Source organism: Anomaloglossus baeobatrachus, chromosome 4, assembly GCF_048569485.1.
Source record: "Anomaloglossus baeobatrachus isolate aAnoBae1 chromosome 4, aAnoBae1.hap1, whole genome shotgun sequence".
In the NCBI taxonomy this organism is placed as follows: Eukaryota; Metazoa; Chordata; class Amphibia; order Anura; family Aromobatidae; genus Anomaloglossus; species Anomaloglossus baeobatrachus.
Window position 1 is genome coordinate 698837453 of NC_134356.1, and position 22835 is coordinate 698860287.

General features: G+C 57.9%; 1 protein-coding gene across 4 annotated transcripts in view; it reads left to right on the forward strand.

Annotated features, from left to right (window-relative positions):
* The window catches only part of NFAM1 (NFAT activating protein with ITAM motif 1), a 69225-nt gene that overhangs the window by 31225 nt on the left and 15165 nt on the right, over window positions 1-22835 (forward strand). For 2 of the 4 annotated variants that reach the window (XM_075343265.1, XM_075343266.1), the window contains exon 1: window positions 20451-20537. The exons of the other annotated variants lie outside the window; for them this stretch is intronic. In XM_075343265.1, the coding sequence (XP_075199380.1) occupies window positions 20483-20537 (55 nt within the window). In that variant the 5' untranslated portion in view covers window positions 20451-20482. Of the gene's footprint in view, window positions 1-20450; window positions 20538-22835 lie in introns of those variants that run through there. 4 annotated transcript variants of the gene reach the window in all.

The window sequence follows — 22835 nt, forward strand, 5'->3', positions numbered from 1 at the left end:
GGGGCAGGAGAGGAGGGTGATGGGGCAGGAGAGGAGGCTGATGGGGCAGGAGAGGAGGAGGATGGGGCAGGAGAGGAGGAGGATGGGGCAGGAGAGGAGGATGATGGGGCAGGAGAGGAGGGTGATGGGGCAGGAGAGGAGGCTGATGGGGCAGGAGAGGAGGAGGATGGGGCAGGAGAGGAGGGTGATGGGGCAGGAGAGGAGGAGGATGGGGCAGGAGAGGAGGGTGATGGGGCAGGAGAGGAGGGTGATGGGGCAGGAGAGGAGGATGATGGGGCAGGAGAGGAGGGTGATGGGGCAGGAGAGGAGGCTGATGGGGCAGGAGAGGAGGAGGATGGGACAGGGGAGGAGGCTGATGGGACAGGGGAGGAGGCTGATGGGGCAGGAGAGGAGGCTGATGGGGCAGGAGAGGAGGGTGATGGGGCAGGAGAGGAGGCTGATGGGGCAGGATAGGAGGGTGATGGGGCAGGATAGGAGGGTGATGGGGCAGGATAGGAGGATGATGGGGCAGGAGAGGAGGATGATGGGGCAGGAGAGGAGGGTGATGGGGCAGGAGAGGAGGGTGATGGGGCAGGAGAGGAGGGTGATGGGGCAGGAGAGGAGGGTGATGGGGCAGGAGAGGAGGGTGATGGGGCAGGAGAGGAGGATGATGGGGCAGGAGAGGAGGGTGATGGGGCAGGAGAGGAGGGTGATGGGGCAGGAGAGGGGGATGATGGGGCAGGAGAGGAGGAGGATGGGGCAGGAGAGGAGGAGGATGGGGCAGGAGAGGAGGGTGATGGGGCAGGAGAGGAGGATGATGGGGCAGGAGAGGAGGGTGATGGGGCAGGAGAGGAGGGTGATGGGGCAGGAGAGGAGGGTGATGGGGCAGGAGAGGAGGGTGATGGGGCAGGAGAGGAGGATGATGGGGCAGGAGAGGAGGATGATGGGGCAGGAGAGGAGGGTGATGGGGCAGGAGAGGAGGGTGATGGGGCAGGAGAGGAGGGTGATGGGGCAGGAGAGGGGGATGATGGGGCAGGAGAGGAGGATGATGGGGCAGGAGAGGAGGAGGATGGGGCAGGAGAGGAGGGTGATGGGGCAGGAGAGGAGGCTGATGGAGCAGGAGAGGAGGATGATGGGGCAGGAGAGGAGGCTGATGGGGCAGGAGATGAGGGTGATGGGGCAGGAGAGGAGGCTGATGGGGCAGGAGATGAGGGTGATGGGGCAGGAGAGGAGGGTGATGGGGCAGGAGAGGAGGATGATGGGGCAGGAGAGGAGGCTGATGGGGCAGGAGAGGAGGATGATGGGGCAGGAGAGGAGGGTGATGGGGCAGGAGAGGAGGGTGATGGGGCAGGAGAGGAGGCTGATGGGGCAGGAGAGGAGGCTGATGGGGCAGGAGAGGAGGGTGATGGGGCAGGAGAGGAGGGTGATGGGGCAGGAGAGGAGGCTGATGGGGCAGGAGAGGAGGAGGATGGGGCAGGAGAGGAGGGTGATGGGGCAGGAGAGGAGGCTGATGGGGCAGGAGAGGAGGCTGATGGGGCAGGAGAGGAGGGTGATGGGGCAGGAGAGGAGGCTGATGGGGCAGGAGAGGAGGGTGATGGGGCAGGAGAGGAGGATGATGGGGCAGGAGAGGAGGGTGATGGGGCAGGAGAGGAGGCTGATGGGGCAGGAGAGGAGGAGGATGGGGCAGGAGAGGAGGAGGATGGGGCAGGAGAGGAGGAGGATGGGGCAGGAGAGGAGGAGGATGGGGCAGGAGAGGAGGGTGATGGGGCAGGAGAGGAGGGTGATGGGGCAGGAGAGGAGGAGGATGGGGCAGGAGAGGAGGGTGATGGGGCAGGAGAGGAGGAGGATGGGGCAGGAGAGGAGGGTGATGGGGCAGGAGAGGAGGGTGATGGGGCAGGAGAGGAGGATGATGGGGCAGGAGAGGAGGGTGATGGGGCAGGAGAGGAGGCTGATGGGGCAGGAGAGGAGGCTGATGGGGCAGGAGAGGAGGAGGATGGGGCAGGAGAGGAGGATGATGGGGCAGGAGAGGAGGATGATGGGGCAGGAGAGGAGGGTGATGGGGCAGGAGAGGAGGATGATGGGGCAGGAGAGGAGGATGATGGGGCAGGAGAGGAGGATGATGGGGCAGGAGAGGAGGATGATGGGGCAGGAGAGGAGGAGGATGGGGCAGGAGAGGAGGATGATGGGGCAGGAGAGGAGGGTGATGGGGCAGGAGAGGAGGCTGATGGGGCAGGAGAGGAGGAGGATGGGGCAGGAGAGGAGGATGATGGGGCAGGAGAGGAGGATGATGGGGCAGGAGAGGAGGGTGATGGGGCAGGAGAGGAGGATGATGGGGCAGGAGAGGAGGATGATGGGGCAGGAGAGGAGGGTGATGGGGCAGGAGAGGAGGATGATGGGGCAGGAGAGGAGGATGATGGGGCAGGAGAGGAGGAGGATGGGGCAGGAGAGGAGGATGATGGGGCAGGAGAGGAGGGTGATGGGGCAGGAGAGGAGGGTGATGGGGCAGGAGAGGAGGATGATGGGGCAGGAGAGGAGGATGATGGGGCAGGAGAGGAGGGTGATGGGGCAGGAGAGGAGGATGATGGGGCAGGAGAGGAGGGTGATGGGGCAGGAGAGGACACTGGTCTCTGATCTGCTCTTGCTCCTGTGGTGTCTACAGATCCTGTTATTAGTGTCTGTATCTGGCTCTTCTCTGCCATCTTGTGGCGAATTTTCAATACTGCACTTCTTTTGCTATGATACAATTATACTGCACTCATTCGGGGGGTTCGCAGAGCGTCACCCCAGTAATTTACTGTATACTATCGGCTGATTCAGGGTCTACCTGTCTTGGACTCCTGTAGCCTTTTTCAGGATTTACATTCATGTCCGTGCACCTGCAAAGATCTAGAATACCCCGCATTTATACCATTATATAACACTATAACAATACATCCTGAGTCCAGGATGAGGGGGCCACTGAGCCCAGGATGAGGGGGGCCACTGAGCCCAGGATGAGGGGGGCCACTGAGCCCAGGATGAGGGGGCCCACTGAGCCCAGGATGAGGGGGCCCACTGAGCCCAGGATGAGGGGGGCCACTGAGCCCAGGATGAGGGGGGCCACTGAGCCCAGGATGAGGGGGCCCACTGAGCCCAGGATGAGGGGGCCACTGAGCCCAGGATGAGGGTGGCCACTGAGACCAGGATGAGGGGGCCCACTGAGCCCAGGATGAGGGGGGCCACTGAGCCCAGGATGAGGGGGGCCACTGAGCCCAGGATGAGGGGGACCCACTGAGCCCAGGATGAGGGGGGCCACTGAGCCCAGGATGAGGGGGGCCACTGAACCCAGGATGAGGGGGGCCACTGAGCCCAGGCCTGGGGGGACACTGAGCCCAGGATGAGGGGGACCCACTGAGCCCAGGATGAGGGGGGGCACTGAACCTAGGATGAGGGGGCCCACTGAGCCCAGGATGAGGGGTCCACTGATCCCAGACCTGGGGGGACACTGAGCCCAGGATGAGGGGGCCCCACTGAGCCCAGGATGAGGGGAGCTCACTGAGCCCAGGATGAGGGGGGCACTGAGCCCAGGATGAGGGGGGCCACTGAACCCAGGATGAGGGGGACCCACTGAGCCCAGGATGAGGGGGGCCACTGAGCCCAGGATGAGGGGGACCACTGAGCCCAGGATGAGGGGTCCACTGATCCCAGGCCTGGGGGGACACTGAGCCCAGGATGAGGGGGCCCCACTGAGCCCAGGATGAGGGGAGCTCACTAAGCCCAGGATGAGGGGGGCCACTGAGCCCAGGATGAGGGGAGCCCACTGAGCCCAGGATGAGGGGGGCAACTGAACCCAGGATGAGGGGGGCCACTGAACCCAGGATGAGGGGAGCCCACTGAGCCCAGGATGAGGGTGGCCACTGAGCCCAGGATGAGGGGGGCCACTGAGCCCAGGATGAGGGGGGCCACTGAGCCCAGGATGAGGGGGGCCACTGAGCCCAGGATGAGGGGGGCCACTGAGCCCAGGATGAGGGGGACCCACTGAGCCCAGGATGAAGGGGACCCACTGAGCCCAGGATGAGGGGGGTCCACTGAACCCAGGATGAGGGGGGCCAATGAGCCCAGGATGAGGGGGGCCACTGAACCCAGGATGAGGGGGGCCACTGAACCCAGGATGAGGGGGGCCACTGAGCCCAGGCCTGGGGGGACACTGAGCCCAGGATGAGGGGGACCCACTGAACCCAGGATGAGGGGGGCCAATGAGCCCAGGATGAGGGGGGCCACGGAACCCAGGATGAGGGGGGCCACTGAGCCCAGGCCTGGGGGGACACTGAGCCCAGGATGAGGGGGACCCACTGAACCCAGGATGAGGGGGGGCACTGAACCTAGGATGAGGGGGGCCACTGAGCCCAGGATGAGGGGGGCCCACTGAGCCCATACCTGGGGGGACACTGAGCCCAGGATGAGGGGCGCTCACTGAGCCCAGGATGAGGGGGGCACTGAGCCCAGGATGAGGGGAGCCACTGAACCCAGGATGAGGGGGACCCACTGAGCCCAGGATGAGGGGGGCCACTGAGCCCAGGATGAGGGGGACCACTGAGCCCAGGATGAGGGGAGCCCACTGAGCCCAGGATGAGGGGTCCACTGATCCCAGGCCTGGGGGGACACTGAGCCCAGGATGAGGGGGCCCCACTGAGCCCAGGATGAGGGGAGCTCACTGAGCCCAGGATGAGGGGGGCCAATGAGCCCAGGATGAGGGGGGCCACGGAACCCAGGATGAGGGGGGCCACTGAGCCCAGGCCTGGGGGGACACTGAGCCCAGGATGAGGGGGACCCACTGAACCCAGGATGAGGGGGGGCACTGAACCTAGGATGAGGGGGGCCACTGAGCCCAGGATGAGGGGGGCCCACTGAGCCCATACCTGGGGGGACACTGAGCCCAGGATGAGGGGCGCTCACTGAGCCCAGGATGAGGGGGGCACTGAGCCCAGGATGAGGGGAGCCACTGAACCCAGGATGAGGGGGACCCACTGAGCCCAGGATGAGGGGGGCCACTGAGCCCAGGATGAGGGGGACCACTGAGCCCAGGATGAGGGGAGCCCACTGAGCCCAGGATGAGGGGTCCACTGATCCCAGGCCTGGGGGGCCACTGAACCCAGGATGAGGGGAGCCCACTGAGCCCAGGATGAGGGGGGCTACTGAGCCCAGGATGAGGGGGGCCACTGAGCCCAGAATGAGGGGGGCCACTGAGCCCAGGATGGGGGGGCCACTGAGCCCAGGATGAGGGGGCCCACTGAGCCCAGGATGAGGGGAGCCCACTGAGCCCAGGATGAGGGGGGCCACTGAGCCCAGGATGAGGGGGGCCACTGAGCCCAGGATGAGGGGGCCACTGAGCCCAGGATGAGGGGGGCCACTGAGCCCAGGATGAGAGGTAAGCCTACTTGGACCAGAATGGGGGGGTCCCTCTGAGCCCAGGTCAAGGGGGGAAACCAGTGAACCCCAGATGGGGGGAACCAAATGATCCAAGGATGAGGGGGCACTCACTGAGCCCAGAATGAGGGAGGGTCCCTGAGCTGAGGATGATGAGGGCCCCACTAAACCCAGAACTGGTGGAGAAACCAATAAGCCCTGGACGAGATAGCCCGCTGAGCTCAGGACGATGAAGACCCCACTGAGTCCGGGACTGGGAAAGGGAACGAGGGGGCAACCAATGAGCTCAGGACAATGGGGGTCCACTGAGGCCAAGACTGGGGAGGATGGTGGAACAGTAGATGGCAGTCACATGTGTGGCCAGGGGCACCGGGAGGTGTGTGGAGGCACATGATGGTGGTCAGGGATAAAGGAGGTCTAGTTGGGGTAATGGCAGTGGGCAATAGAGGGCAGTCCCATGTGTGGTCAGTGACACTGGGAGGTCTATGGGGGCACATGATGGTAGGGGGCAGTCACATGAGTGGACGGTGGCACAAAGAGGTCTGTGGGGGGTATTGATGGTGGAACAATAGGGGGCAGTCACACACATGGTGATGGTAATTATGGGTCACCCCAGTGATTCTCATGATTGGCTCATCCTGGTGACTGGCTGGGGATGACCAGCGGTGGTCCTGTGCTGGTACGAGGTGGGCATCCTGATGGTGGGTTACAGGACAGGCTGAGGTTGTTGGGTCACAGCTGATGTAATACCACATGGCGGACATGTTACAGGGGTCAGCTCCGGGGCCATTTGGGGGCTTCCCTTCTGCACTCCCGGTATTATCGGCCCTCTGTGTATTCAGGGAGGACGGAGACAGGAAGACGTCTCCTCTGTTATAAAACCAAAAACAAAACACTGGGACGATAAATACATCAGAAAATTCATTATATTCTTTATTAATTACAGTAACTGATTAATACTGAAATATAAAAGGAAAAATCCATTAGAGAAGCAGCGTCAGACACCAGGAGGGACGCCAGGAACGGAGGGACGCCTGGAACGGAGGGACGCCTGGAACTGAGGGACGCCTGGAACTGAGGGACGCCTGGAACGGAGGGACGCCTGGAACGGAGGGACGCCAGGAACGGAGGGACGCCTGGAACGGAGGGACGCCAGGAACGGAGGGACGCCTGGAACTGAGGGACGCCAGGAACGGAGGGACGCCAGGAACGGAGGGACGCCAGGAACGGAGGGACGCCAGGAACGGAGGGACGCCAGGAACGGAGGGACGCCTGGAACGGAGGGACGCCAGGAACGGAGGGACGCCAGGAACGGAGGGACGCCTGGAACGGAGGGACGCCAGGAACGGAGGGACGCCTGGAACTGAGGGACGCCTGGAACGGAGGGACGCCTGGAACGGAGGGACGCCAGGAACGGAGGGACGCCTGGAACGGAGGGACGCCTGGAACGGAGGGACGCCTGGAACTGAGGGACGCCTGGAACGGAGGGACGCCTGGAACGGAGGGACGCCAGGAACGGAGGGACGCCAGGAACGGAGGGACGCCTGGAACGGAGGGACGCCAGGAACGGAGGGACGCCAGGAACGGAGGGACGCCTGGAACGGAGGGACGCCTGGAACGGAGGGACGCCAGGAACGGAGGGACGCCTGGAACGGAGGGACGCCTGGAACGGAGGGACGCCTGGAACTGAGGGACGCCTGGAACGGAGGGACGCCTGGAACGGAGGGACGCCAGGAACGGAGGGACGCCTGGAACGGAGGGACGCCTGGAACGGAGGGACGCCTGGAACGGAGGGACGCCAGGAACGGAGGGACGCCAGGAACGGAGGGACGCCAGGAACGGAGGGACGCCAGGACGCAGGGACGCCTGGAACGGAGGGACGCCTGGAACGGAGGGACGCCTGGAACGGAGGGACGCCTGGAACGGAGGGACGCCAGGAACGGAGGGACGCCAGGACACAGGGACGCCTGGAACGGAGGGACGCCTGGAACGGAGGGACGCCAGGAACGGAGGGACGCCAGGAACGGAGGGACGCCAGGAACGGAGGGACGCCAGGAACGGAGGGACGCCTGGAACGGAGGGACGCCTGGAACGGAGGGACGCCTGGAACGGAGGGACGCCAGGAACGGAGGGACGATCTCCACCGCATCAGCCTGTAACATCTATACATACAGAGCGCCCGGGGAATAAACCATGTGCCGAAATATAAAGATTACACCGCAATAATCAACAACAAAGCTGCCACCTAGTGGACATAAAAAGCTGCTTCACACAACAATTCCAATAACTATTGCACCCAGTGGCGTAACTAGAGTTTGATGGGCCCCGGTGCAAAGTTCAGACCTGGGCCCCCCCTCCACGTACACCGACACTTAGGGTACGGGATAATGACACTGACACTCGGGGTACAGGATAATGATGCTGACACTTGGCTCTTACCCACAGCACCCAGATTTCCCATGATCTGAAATCCCTCTATCAGCACCCAGCTTTCCTATGTTCTAATATCCATCTTGTCCTCGGCACCCAGCTTCCCCATGCTCTGCTATACATCTTTCCCTCAGCACCCAGCTTTCCCATATCAGAGCATGGGAAAGCTGGGTGCTGAGACATGATGTATAGCAGAGCATGGGAAAGCTGGGTGCTGCGAGACGATGTATAGCAGAGCATGGGAAAGCTGGGTGCTGAGGGAAAAGAGCCTTTTTCCCTCAGCACAAAACGTTCCCATCCCCTGCTTGTATCTTTGTCCCCCCTTGTATATAGTTCTCCAAATACAATAATGGCACCCACATAGCCTTCCAAATAGTATAAAGGGTCCCACATAACCCTTCATATATTAGAATACACTTCCATAGTCCTCAATGCATTATAATGCATTTCCCATAGTCCTCCATATATATAATGCACCCCCATAATCCTCCATATATTATACTGCACCACATAGTCCTCCATGTATTATACTGCACCACATAGTCCTCCATATATTATAATGCAACCCCATAATCCTCCATGTATAAAGTAGCCCTTTAATTATTATAATGAATTTCTCATAGTTCTCCATATATTATAATTCACCCCATAGTTCTCCATATATTATACTGCACCACATAGTCCCCAATGTTTTATAATGCACCCCCATAGTCCATGTATAAGGTAGCCTCCATAGTCCTCCATATATTATAATGTAGCCCCCATAATCCTATATGTATTATAACGCAACCCCATAAAACTTCATATTGCATTATGCAGCCCCATATTCCATTTATAAGGTGTCCTTCATTTTGTATTATGCAGCCCCCCAGACCTCCATATATAATAATGCAGCCAGCCTCTCCAGGCCTCCATGTATAACAATGCACCCAGCCTCCTCTGGCCTCCATGTATAATGCAGTATCTCCAGGCCTCCACGTATGATCCAGTATCTCCAGGCCTCCATGTATAATGCAGTATCTCCAGGCCTCCATGTATAATGCAGCCTCTCCTGGCCTCCCTGTATAATGCAGCCTCTCCAGGCCTCCATGTATAATAATGCAGCCTCCCCAGACCTCCATGTATAATAATGCAGCCTCCCCAGACCTCCATGTATAATAATGCAGCCTCCCCAGACCTCCATGTATAATAATGCAGCCTCCCCAGACCTCCATGTATAATAATGCAGCCTCCCCAGACCTCCATGTATAATAATGCAGTCTCCCCAGACCTCCATGCATAAAGCAACCTCCTCAGACCTCCATGTATAAAGCAGCCTCTCCAGGCCTCCATATATAATGCAGCCTCCTCAGACCTCCATGTATAAAGCAGCCTCTCCAGGCTTCCATGTATAATAATGCAGCTTCCCCAGAACTGCCTTCCCAAGCCTCTGGCCACCGTTTACTCACTTATATTAGAAAAAAAAAAACAAAACCAACAAGTACTCACCTTCTCTCTTCCTTCCACCGCTGCTGTCTTCCCCGCTGCTCGTTCTCCCGGTGCTGCGGTCGGCGTCCTCCCGTCCTGCACTCTGTGCACTCAGCACAGCAGTCGCTCGGGAGTGACGTCACCGCACAGGGGGAGAATGGTGATGCATAGCGCGGCACCGGCCGCGCTATGCTTCATCATTACTGTGCGCGGTGACGGGGGAGACGCCGCAGCCGCTGACACCAGGTAGGGGGCCCCGGTGCCACCGCTGACACCAGGCAGGGGGGTCCGGTGTCAGCGGCGGCAGCGGGTCAAATAGAGGCCGCGTGGTCTGTGACAGATCAGCGCGGCTCCTCTCACATTGACAGGAGCTGGCTGCTGATCTGCCTGGCGGCCGCCGGGCCCCTGCCCTCCCGGGCCCGATCGCGACCGCTGCGACCGTGGTAGTTACGCCACTGATTGCACCTAAACAGTGAGACCAAAGCATTACCATTGGAATTGTTGTATGAAGTTGCTTTTTATTTCCACTAGATGGCAGCATTGTCATTATTGAGTTTTTCTGTATAATCTATATTTTCTGATTTCTGCACAAAGTTTAATTGAGTCCAGACGTCATTAATCAGTGAGACTCTAACCTCTACAATATGGGCAACCAGAGAGCTTTCTAAGGATGTCAGGGACAAGATCATAGACCTGCACAAGGCTGGAATGGAGAAGACCATAGACCTGCACAAGGCTGGAATGGAGAAGATCATAGACCTGCACAAGGCTGGAATGGAGAAGACCATAGACCTGCACAAGGCTGGAATGGAGAAGACCATAGACCAGCACAAGGCTGGAATGGAGAAGACCATAGACCTGCACAAGGCTGGAATGGAGAAGACCATAGACCTGCACAAGGCTGGAATGGAGAAAACCATAGACCTGCACGAGGCTGGAATGGAGAAGACCATAGACCTGCACGAGGCTGGAATGGAGAAGACCATAGACCTGCACAAGGCTGGAATGGAAAAGATCATAGACCTGCACAAGGCTGGAATGGAGAAAACCATAGACCTGCACGAGGCTGGAATGGAGAAGACCATAGACCTGCACAAGACTGGAATGGAGAAGACCATAGACCTGCACGAGGCTGGAATGGAGAAGATCATAGACCTGCACAAGACTGGAATTGAGAAGACCACAGACCTGCACCAGACTGGAATGGAGAAGACCATAGACCTGCACAAGGCTGGAATTGAGAAGACCACAGACCTGCACCAGACTGGAATGGAGAAGATCATAGACCTGCACAAGGCTGGAATTGAGAAGACCACAGACCTGCACCAGACTGGAATGGAGAAGACCATAGACCTGCACCAGACTGGAATGGAGAAGATCATAGACCTGCACAAGGCTGGAATTGAGAAGACCACAGACCTGCACCAGACTGGAATGGAGAAGACCATAGACCTGCACAAGACTGGAATTGAGAAGACCACAGACCTGCACCAGACTGGAATGGAGAAGACCATAGACCTGCACAAGACTGGAATTGAGAAGACCACAGACCTGCACCAGACTGGAATGGAGAAGATCATAGACCTGCACAAGGCTGGAATTGAGAAGACCACAGACCTGCACCAGACTGGAATGGAGAAGACCATAGACCTGCACAAGGCTGGACTGGAGAAGACCATAGACCTGCACAAAGCTGGAATGGAGAAGATCATAGACCTGCACAAGGCTGGACTGGAGAAGACCATAGACCTGCACAAAGCTGGAATGGAGAAGACCATAGCCCTGCGCAAGGCTAGAATGGGGAAGACCATAGACCTGCACGAGGCTGGAATGGAGAAGACCATAGACCTGCACAAGGCTGGAATGGAGAAGACCATAGACCAGCACAAGGCTGGAATGGAGAAGACCATAGACCTGCACAAGGCTGGACTGGAGAAGATCATAGACCAGCACAAGGCTGGAATGGAGAAGACCATAAACCTGCACAAGGCTGGAATGGAGAAGACCTTAGACCAGCACAAGGCTGGAATGGAGAAGACCATAGACCTGCACAAGGCTGGAATGGAGAAGACCATAGACCTGCACAAGGCTGGAATGGAGAAGACCATAGACCTGCACAAGGCTGGAATGGAGAAGACCATAGACCTGCACAAGGCTGGAATGGAGAAGACCATAGACCTGCACAAGGCTGGAATGGAGAAGACCATAGACCTGCACAAGGCTGGAATGGAGAAGACCATAGACCAGCACAAGGCTGGATTGCAGAAGACAATAGATCTGCACAAGGCTGGAATGGGCTACAAAGCCATAAGTAATACGCTGGGTGAGAAGGAGAAACTGCTGGTGCAATAGTAAGAGAATAGGAGAAATACAAAATGTCTGTCAATCGCCATCGATCTGGGGCTCCATGCGGAATCTCACCTTGTGGGGTCTCCAGGATCATGAGGAAGGTGAGAGATCAGCCTAAAACTACACGAGGGGAACTTGTTACTGATCTCAAGGCAGCTGGGACCACTGTCACCAAGAAAACCATTAGTAACACATTATGTAGTAATTGCTTAAAATCCTGCAGTGCCCGCAAAGTCCCACTGCTCAAGAAGGCCCATGTGCAGCCGACCCATCTGAAGAAGGCCCATGTGCAGCCGACCCAACTTCAGAAGGCCCATGTGCAACCAGCCCATCTGAAGAAGGCCCATGTGCAGCCAACCCGTCTGAAGAAGGCCCATGTGCAGCCGACCCATCTGAAGAAGGCCCATGTGCAGCCGACCCAACTTCAGAAGGCCCATGTGCAACCAGCCCATCTGAAGAAGGCACATGTGCAGCCAACCCGTCTGAAGAAGGCCCATGTGCAGCCGACCCATATGAAGAAGGCCCATGTACAACCAGCCCATCTGAAGAAGGCCCATGTGCAGCCGTTCATCTGAAGAAGGCACATGTGCAGCCAACCCGTCTGAAGAAGGCCCATGTGCAGCCGACCCGTCTGAAGAAGGCCCATGTACAACCAGCCCATCTGAAGAAGGCCCATGTGTAGCCGGCTAGTCTGAAGAAGGCCCATGTGCAGCCGGCCCGTCTGAAGAAGGCCCATGTGCGGCAGACCCGTCTGAAGTTTGCCAATGACACCTGGATGATTCTGAGAGTGATTGGGAGAAGGTGCTGGGGTCAGATGAGACAACAATTGAGCTCTTTGGCCTTAACTCAACTCGCCGTGTTTGGAGGAAGAGAAATACTGCCTATGACCCAAAGAACACCCTCCCCACTGTCAAGCATGGAGGTGGAAACATTATGTTTTGGGGGTGTTTCTCTGCTAAGGGCACAGGAGTACTTCACTGCATCAATGGGACAATGGATGACGTCATGAACCGTAAAATCCTGAGTAAAGGCTGCTTTACACGCAGAGACATCGCTAGCACCCGCCCCGTCGTTTGTGCATCACGGGCAAATCGTTGCCCATGGTGAACAATATCGCTAGGACGCGTAAAACAGACTTAAGGGGGCTTTACACGCTACGACATCGCTAATGCGAACTCGTTGGGGTCACGGAATTGGTGACGCACATCCGGCCGCATTAGCGATGCCGTTGCGTGTGACACCGATGAGCGATTTTGCATCGTTGCAAAAACGCGCAAAATCGCTCATCGGTGACATGGGGGTCCATTCTCAAAAATCGTTACTGCAGCAGTAACGAGGTTGTTCCTCGTTCCTGCGGCAGCACACATCGCTCCGTGTGACGCCGCAGGAACGAGGAACCTCTCCTTACCTGCCTCCCGGCCGCTATGCGGAAGGAAGGAGGTGGGCGGGATGTTACGTCCCGCTCAGCTCCGCCCCTCCGCTGCTATTGGGCGGCCGCTCAGTGACGTCGCTGTGACGCCGCACGGACCGCCCCCTTAGAAAGGAGGCGGTTCGCCGGTCACAGTGACGTCGCCGGGTAGGTAAGTATGTGTGACGGGTCTGGGCGATGTTGTGCGGCACGGGCAGCGATTTGCCCGTGTCGCGCAACAAATGGGGGCGGGTACCCACACTAGCGATATCGGGACCGATATCGCAGTGTGGAAAGCCCGCTTTACCTTCCTAGCGACATCGCTGTGGGCGGCGAACAACCTCTTTTTAAGGGGGAGGTTCGTGCACTGCCACAGTGACGTCACACAGCGGCCCGCCAATAGAAGCGGAGGGGCGGAGACCAGCCGCATTAATGACACGCCCACCTCGTTGCCAGAGGACGCAGGTACGTTGTTGTTCGTCGTTCCCGGAGTGTCACGCGTAGCGATGTGCGCTGCTTCAGGAACGACAAACAACCTGCGTCCAAAAGCAGCAACGATCTTTTGAAAATGAACGACGTGTCAACGATCATCGATTAGGTGAGTATTTTTGATCGTTAGCGGTCGCTCGTAGGTGTTACACGCAACGATGTCGCTAACGAGGCCGGATTTGCGTCACGATTTCCGTGACCCCGACGACATATTGTTAGATACGTCGTTGCGTGTAAAGTGGCCTTAACAGCCTTCTTCCCTCCTCCAGGACATTAAAAATGGGTCGTGGCTGGGTCTTCCAGCACAACAATGACCCAAACATACACCAAGGCAACAAAGGAGAGGCTCAAAAAGAAGCACATTAAGGTCATGGAGTTGCCCAGCCAGTCTCCAGACCTTAATCCAATAGAAAACTTATGGAGGAGCTGAAGCTCCGAGTATTCTATCTCTCACTGTTAAAATTAACCGACCCTTAAAATTATAGACTGTCCATGTCTGTGTCAGGGGGCACACTTACACAATCAGCGAGGGGTCAAATACTTATTCCCTTCACTGTATAGTCCATTTTTCGTTTTTGGTTTCCTAATTGGTGAGGAGGAGGATATTTTTGTGCCTTTCACGTTTGGATCCTCTTTTATAAGACGGAGGATTGTGACACTTCCTGACTGAGAAAGGAGAAGTGATGAGAGGACGATGGAGACCACCGCGATCACACTCAGCCTGATATGGGGGCCTTCTCTGATACACGGTAACATATATACAATGGGACTCACAGGGCCCACTGAGGCCAGGACGAGAGAGGGGGTGCACTGAGGCCAGGGCGAGAGAGGGGGTGCACTGAGGCCAGGACGAGAGAGGGGGTGCACTGAGACCAAGACTCAGGGGGTGCACTTTGACCAAGACTCAGGGGACCCACTGAGGCCAGGACGAGAGAGGGGGTGCACCGAGGACAGGAAGAGAGAGGGGGTGCACTGAGACCAAGACTGAGGGGGTGCACTGAGACCAAGACTGAGGGAGCCCACTGAGGCCAAAATGAGAGAGAGGGTGCACCGAGGCCAGAACGAGAGAGGGGGTGCACTGAGACCAAGACTTAGGGGGAGCCACTGAGGCCAGGACAACAGAGGGGGTGCACTGAGGCCAGACCGAGAGAGGGGGTGCACTGAGCCCAGGACTAGAGAGGTGGTGCACCAAGGCCAGGATAAGAGAGGGGGTGCACTGAGACCAAGACTGAGGGGGGATCTACAAGACTGAGGGGGGTCCACTGAGACCAGAACTAGAGAAGGGGTACACTGAGGCCAGAACTAGAGAGGGGGTGCAATGAGTCCAGAACTAGAGATTGTTGCACTGAGACCAAGACATGAGACGGGGTTCACTGAGACCAAGACATGAGACGGGGTTCACTGAGACCAAGCCATGAGACGGGGTTCACTGAGGCCAGGACAAGAGAGGGGGTGCACTGAGACCAAGACTGAGGGGAGCACTGAGGCCAGGATGAGAGAGGGGGTGCACTGAACCCAGGATGAGAGAGGGAGTGCACTAAGTCAGGGACGAGAGAGGGGGTGCACCGAGCCCAGAACGAGTGAGGGGGAGCACTCAGGCCAGGACTAGAGAGGGGGTGCACTGAGACCAGGACGAGAGAGGGGGAGCACTGAGCCCAGGACAAAAGAGGGGGAGAACTGAGCCCAGGACGAGAGGGGGGTGTGTACCGCCCCGCGGGCTCGGCTGCGACCGCCGAGCCACTCGGATTCGTGCTCGCACTACGGGTGGTGGCTCAAGCCTCTCACGGACCCAGGGGTCACGTCGCTCTGCAAGGGAGTTGGCGCTACACGCGGGGGTCTGGGTGTTTGGTTTGAAGTAATAGTTCATGACACCACCCACGGGTTGTGGTGATTTGTAGACACCACCGCTGCAGTGAAGGTATGGGGACCCCCGGGAGCGGTGTAGTGGCGCAGCTAGGTGTTGACCCCTCCGTGGGTAGGGGATGTTGGTCTCAGTGTCCGGCGGGCCGGGGCCCGGGTGCAGGGTATGGTGTTGCGGTGCAGCGCGGCGCGGTGCCTGATTGCACTGGTGTACTCACTCTGACACAAGACACTGGAGTCACTGGTAAACCAAATGGAGTGATGAACGGGGCCCGCAGCCGGCTGCAGCTTTTACCGAGACTTTCCTCTACTTCTCGACTACTGTTTTCCCTCCTCCAGGCCTGTGAACTCCTTGGTGGGTGGAGCCAACTGCCTGGCTCCACCCCCCCTGGTGTGGACATCAAACCTGGAGGGTGCTGACAAGGCTTTTAAGTTTGATGTTACCTGGCTGGGAAAGGGGTGTGGTGTTGTGTGTGTCTACCTGGGACGACCTGGATAGTCCAAGGCGTCACATTCCCCCTTGGTTTAATGCAGACCGTCCGCGGGCTGCCCGTCCATCACCGGTTTATTTTGTTGTAAAACTGCAAAAAGATAAGAAACATATGTACATTTATAATAACATATTTACATTTTCACGAATATTTGTTTTTTCTTTCTTCCCTTACGGAAGGCACATTACTTTTAACGTTGCAAACATTTTTAATAACGGGTCCATGTCCTTCCGCTTTCCCACCCAAGCAACCTAGCCTTGATGCTGCCCCTAAGAAGTGGGCAGCACCCCTTTTCCCCAGTCCGGATCAGGAACTTGGCCAGGCCACCCAAGCGGGAACGGGTACGGTGCTTCGCACCCGGCAGTCACTCAGAGGCCCCACGTCCAGGGGACTCCTGACCCGGAGGATGGTCACCGGTTCCTGTGGCGACCGGACCCCAGCCTGCTCTGCTGCGGGTCCTCCCTCCAACCAGCCTCTCCGGAGACCGGCAGTTGCGGGAAGGGCAAGAAGGGCACTATTTACAAGCCCAAAAGTTATTGGGTGGCTTGCTAGTTCTCAGCCGTGTTCATGATTACTCATGTGAACAGAAGGGGCAACAAAAGTCCCAACAGGGACGGGCGCTTCAGTAGCCGGTCCGCTACCATAAACAACATAGGTCCCAATGGGGACTGTCAGTTGGGTCCCAGGGGCTATTTACAACACTTAACTCCGGTACAGCTTCCTCCTGCAGCTTTCCCACAGTCCACCACCGGACAGCACGAGCCCCCAATGCCACCTTCACTCATGGACGACACTGTTCCACAAGACTCCATTTTCAGCTGCCGGCGGTGCGGGTACGACTGCTCCTCAAACCGAATTCTTTAACTTTGGGGGTTAACTGGAACATCAACAGGGTCCCAACGGGGACTGGTAGTAAGGTAGCCGGGAACCGCTACCGATTCAACTTTCTTCAGAATAAACGCGGGAATGCACATCCGCTCTCCTGCTCAGGAGCCAGGACCACTTGGGTGCTCACAGCGCCGGCTATGACCGGCCTCTCATACTGCCGTGGGTCCCACCGATCAGTGACCTGCTCTGGATCAGCCTGTGTGGGGGATGGGCCCAGCTGGGGTCCCTCAATGCCGGCTACAACCAGCACCTTCGTTAATGAGGGACCCCGCTGTGACGTGGCTTGCTCTGCCGCTTGGCAGTTGCGACCCCGCCATGCTTCAGCCGAGGCCGGGTGTCTGGACTTCTGGGAGAGGGTCATCTACGTTGCGGCCATGCTCGGGGCCGGATGGGATGTTGTCGGCGGTGCTGGAGCGATGGTGACGGTAAGGCCTGAAGGTCCAGTAACTGGGTCCTCCCCCGTAGGTGGTACAGGCTCCGCTGCCACGGACTGGGGCAGCGGGTTGGTCGGGGCCTTGGCTGCGGGCACGGGGGACGAGAGAGACGGTGTGGCGGACAGGAGCAGGCCGGGTCCCTCAGCAGCAGCGGACGATCCCTGGGGGACATAGGGGCGTGGGTCACTGCTTACCCGCTCCTCTGAGATTTTCTCCACTTCGCGCGCCCGGACAGCTGCAGCCAGGCCCTTCATCCCTGACGTCCACTTCGCCAGCATGAAGTGGACTTGGGCCTGGATCTTCCGCCACATCCTGCCGCGTTGGTGTCCAGGAACGTGTTTCGTCAGAGTCCTGGCGTCCCTGCACTTCACGGCGTCAGTTACATGTCGCCATTCTTCACCCGCCCTCCCTTGGTATTTTCCGAGCACTCTCTTTTCTTTTTGCTCCGCTCTCGGGGGGCAGGGCTTCGCTTTCACGTCTTTTGTGCTCAGGGAAGATGGCTCGGGCGGGAACTCTTCGCGCCCAAGATGGCGGATTCTCAAGTTTTTCAGCGGGACGCCGCTGACGGGGACTTCAAGGCACACTTCCACAGGTAAGTGGACGGTTCTATCCTGTTCGCAGACGCCAGAAGAGTCGATGTGTACCGCCCCGCGGGCTCGGCTGTCACTGCCTAGCCGCTCGGATCCGTGCTCGCACTACGGGTGGTGGCTCGAGCCTCTCACGGTCCCGGGAGTCACGTCGCTCTGCAAGGGAGTTGGAGCTACACGCGGGGGTCTGGGTGTTTGGTTTGAAAGGATAGTTCGTGACACCACCCACGGGTTGTGGTGATTGTAGACACCACCGCTGCAGTGAAGGTATGGGGACCCCCGGGAGCGGTGTAGTGGCGCAGCTAGGTGTTGACCCCTCCGTGGGTAGGGGATGTTGGTCCCGGGGTCCGGCGGGCCGGGGCCCGGGTGCAGGGTATGGTGTTGCGGTGCAGTGCGGTGTGGTGCCTGGTGGCACTGGTGTACTCACTCTGACACAAGACACTGGAGTCACTGGTAAACCAAACGGGGTGATGAACGGGGCCCGCAGCCGGCTGCAGCTTTTCTTGTTAGGTTGGTAGTGTCCGCCTTTCTCCTGCACCTCTGTGTGTATCTTGACTCCTGTGCCTAGACACCGGTAGTCCACGCCCCGACTTGTATATATTGTAGGAGCCCGTTTGCCCGCAGACGCTGGCCCTTTGGATCTCTGGCCTTTGGTGGTGGCACTTATCCGTAATGATTGGGCTGTTGCCTTCAATCGGGACTTAGGTGGGAATGAACCCCTGAGGTCCAGACCGCAATCAGTTAATTTGACTATGTTGGTGGCTTCTAGCCTAATTCGGGGTCTGAGTACCCTGCCTGGTGCTCCGGTATCCAGTTGGCTCCCCGGTTCGGTTCCGGCGGGCCACTACCCTCTCCTGGTCCCTTACGGTTCCACCGGTCGCTTTCGCGGTCTCCTGCAGGCGGCCACTACCGTCTGCCTCCTTGCCAATGGTGGCTGGGCTACGACCCAGCCACCTGGTAGTCTCTGGGCAGCTTGGACACAGGACTGCCCGTGAACTTGTCTGCTCTCCACCCGTGCTCGAAGTTGACTCTCCTCTACGTCTCGACTACTGTGTTTTCCCGCCTCCAGGCCTGTGAACTACTCGGTGGGTGGAGCCAACCGCCTGGCTCCACCCCCCTGGTGTGGACATCAAACCTGGAGGGTGGTGACAAGGTTTTTAAGTTTGACTGATGTTACCTGGCTGGGAAAGGGGTGTGGTGTTGTGTGCGACTACCTGGGACGACCTGGATAGTCCAGGGCGTCACAGGTGCACCGAGGCCAGGATTACAGAGGGGGTGCACCGAGGCCAGAACGAGAGACAGGGTGCACTGAGGCCAGAGCTAGAAAGGAGTTGCACCGAGGCCAGGATGAGAGAGGGGGTGCACTGAACCCAGGATGAGAGAGGGGATGCACCGAGGCCAGGATGAGAGAGGGGGTGCACCGAGGCCAGGATGAGAGAGGGGGTGCACCGAGGCCAGGATGAGAGAGGGGGTGCACCGAGGCCAGGATAAGAGAGGGGGTGCACCGAGGCCAGGATAAGAGAGGGGGTGCACCGAGGCCAGGATGAGAGAGGGGGTGCACCAAGGCCAGGATGAGAGAGGGGGTGCACCGAGGCCAGGATAAGAGAGGGGGTGCACCGAGGCCAGGATGAGAGAGTGGGTGTACGGAGGCCAGGATGAGAGAGGGGGTGCACCGAGGCCAGGATGAGAGAGGGGGTGCACCGAGGCCAGGATGAGAGAGGGGGTGCACCGAGGCTAGGATGAGAGAGAGGGTGCACTGAGCCCAGGACGAGAAAGGGGGTGCACTGAGTCCAGGATGAGAGAGGGGGCGCACTGAACCCAGGACGATGGGGGAAGCCAATGAGCCCAAAACAAGGGGGACACACTGAGCCCAGGACGATAAGGACCTCACTGTACTTAATACTGGGGGAGAAACCAGGGAAACCACCGAGCCAAGGAAATGAGAACCCCACTAAGTCCAGGACTGGGAAAGGGGGCTATGAGAACAGAGCAAGGGGGAAAGCCATGAACTCAGGACGAGGGGGTCCCACTGTGCCAAGTACAAGGGGGGTCCACTGAGAACAGAACTGGGGAGGATGGTGGAACAATAGGGGGCAGTCACATATGGCGAGGGGCACCAGGAGGTCTGTGGGTGGTAACGTTGGTTAGACAATAGGAGGCAGTTACATGAGTGGCTGGTGGAACCATGAGGTCTATGGGGGCACATGATGGTGAGACAGTACGGGGCAGGCACATGAGTGGACGGTGGCACGAGGAGCTCTGTGGGGGGTATTGATGGTGGGACACTAGGGGGCAGTCACACATATAGTGATGGTAATTATGGGTCACCCCAGTGATTCTCATGCTTGGCTCATCCTGGTGATTGGCTGGGGATGACCAGCGGTGGTCCTGTGATGATACGAGGTGGGCATCCTGATGCTGGGTTACAGGGTGATGGAGGGGCCAGTGCAGGACGGGCCGAGCGTGTTGGGTCACAGTTGATGTAATTCCACATGACGGACATGTTTGACAGGGGTCAGCTCTGGGGCCATTTGGGGGCTTCACTTCTGCACTCCCGGTATTATCGGCCCTCTGTGTACTCTTTCTGGATCTGACTGTGATCAGGGAGGATGGAGACAGGAAGACGTCTCCTCTGTTATAAGACGGAGGATTGTGACACTTCCTGACTGAGAAAGGAGAAGTGATGAGAGGACGATGGAGACCACCGCGATCACACTCAGCCTGATATGGGGGCCTACTCTGATACACGGTAACATATATACAATGGGACTCACAGGGCCCACTGAGGCCAAGACTGAGGGGGTGCACTGAGGCCAGGACGAGAGAGGGGGTGCACTGAGGCCAGGACGAGAGAGGGGGTGCACTGAGGCCAGAGCAAGAGAGGGGGTGCACTGAGGCCAGAGCAAGAGAGGGGGTGCACAGAGGCCAGGACGAGAGAGGGGGTGCACTCAGGCCAGGACGAGAGAGGGGGTGCACTGAGGCCAGGACGAGAGAGGGGGTGCACTGAGGCCAGGATGAGAGAGGGGGTGCACTGAGGCCAGAGCAAGAGAGGGGGTGCACAGAGGCCAGGACGAGAGAGGGGGTGCACTCAGGCCAGGACGAGAGAGGGGGTGCACTCAGGCCAGGACGAGAGAGGGGGTGCACTCAGGCCAGGACGAGAGAGGGGGTGCACTGAGGCCAGGACGAGAGAGGGGGTGCACTGAGGCCAGGACGAGAGAGGGGGTGCACTGAGACCAAGACTGAGGGGGGACCTAGAAGACTGAGAGGGGCCTACTGAGGCCAGGATGAGGGAGGGGGTGCACTGACACCAAGACTGAGCTGAGGGGGGCCCACTGAGACCAAGACTGAGGGGGGCCCACTGAGGCCAGGACAAGAGAGGGGGTGCACTGAGGCCAGAGCTAGAGAGTGGGTGCACTGAGGCCAGAGCTAGAGAGGGGGTGCACTGAGGCCAGGACGAGAGGGGGTGAACTGAGACCAAGACTGAGGGGGATCTACTAAGACCTGGACGAGAAAGGGCGTGCACTGACACCAAGACTGAGGGGGAAGCTACAAGACTGAGGGGGGTCCACTGAGACCAGAACTAGAGAAGGGGTACACTGAGGCCAGAACTAGAGAGGGGGTGCAATGAGTCCAGAACTAGAGATTGTTGCACTGAGACCAAGACAAGAGACGGGGTTCACTGAGGCCAGGACAAGAGAAGGGGGGAAAAGTGAGGCCAGAATTAGAGCGGGTGCACTGAGGCCAGGACTACTGAGGCCAGAACGAGAAAGGGGGTGCACTGAGGCCAGGACGAGGGAGGGGGTGCACTGAGGCCAACACTGAGGGGAGCCCACTGAGGCCAGGACAATAGGGTCCCCACTGAACTGAGGTCTGGGGGGGGGCATTGAGCCCAAGACAAGAAGGAAATGAATGAGCTCAGGATGAGAGGGGGTGCACTGAAACAAGGATTATGGGGGGTAATGATGCACCCTTGGGGTGACCAAATGGTTCAGTACTACTTGCCCCTACCTATTTTCAGCTCTTCTCTTGCTCTATATAAAGCTGGAGCTGTCAATCAAGAAGACGAGGGACAAAGAAACAGGGAAAATACGTATCGTGGAAAGATGAGCTTAAATGACTGTCAGCGCCTTGATGCACGAGCGCCTGTACTTGGTTTGATCAGTCATTTTGTGCTGACAGAGTCCCTTTAAACCAAAACCACAACTAAGACACAGTCAAAACTCTACATTCATGTACATAACTGCACCCAACCAGGGACCGACAGAGGCAAAAGAATAAGACAGGGGAGCAAAACATGTCAACCCTGCTGCAACCAAGAACTAGTGGCCAAACACTATCAGACTCAGTATACAGGTCATGGTGTAGACTGTGTATATACAGGTCATGGTGTAGACTGTGTATATACAGGTCATGGTGTAGTGGTGTCTGGACTGTGTATATACAGGACATGGTGTAGACTGTGTATATACAGGTCATGGTGTAGTGGTGTCTGGACTGTGTATATACAGGTCATGGTGTAGTGGTGTGTGGACTGTGTATATACAGGTCATGGTGTAGTGGTGTCTGGACTGTGTATATACAGGTCATGGTGTAGTGGTGTCTGGACTGTGTATATACAGGGCATGGTGTAGTGGTGTCTGGACTGTGTATATACAGGTCATGGTGTAGACTGTGTATATACAGGTCATGGTGTAGTGGTGTATGGACTGTGTATATACGGGTCATGGTGTAGTGGTGTATGGACTGTGTATATACAGGTCATGGTGTAGCGGTGTCTGGACTGTGTATATACAGGTCATGGTGTAGTGGTGTCTGGATTGTGTATATACAGGTCATGGTGTAGTGGTGTCTGGACTGTGTATATACAGGTCATGGTGTAGTGGTGTCTGGACTGTGTATATACAGGTCATGGTGTAGTGGTGTCTGGACTGTGTGTATATAAAGGTCATGGTGTAGTGGTGTCTGGACTGTGTATATACAGGTCATGGTGTAGTGGTGTCTGGACTGTGTATATACAGGTCATGGTGTAGTGGTGTCTGGACTGTGT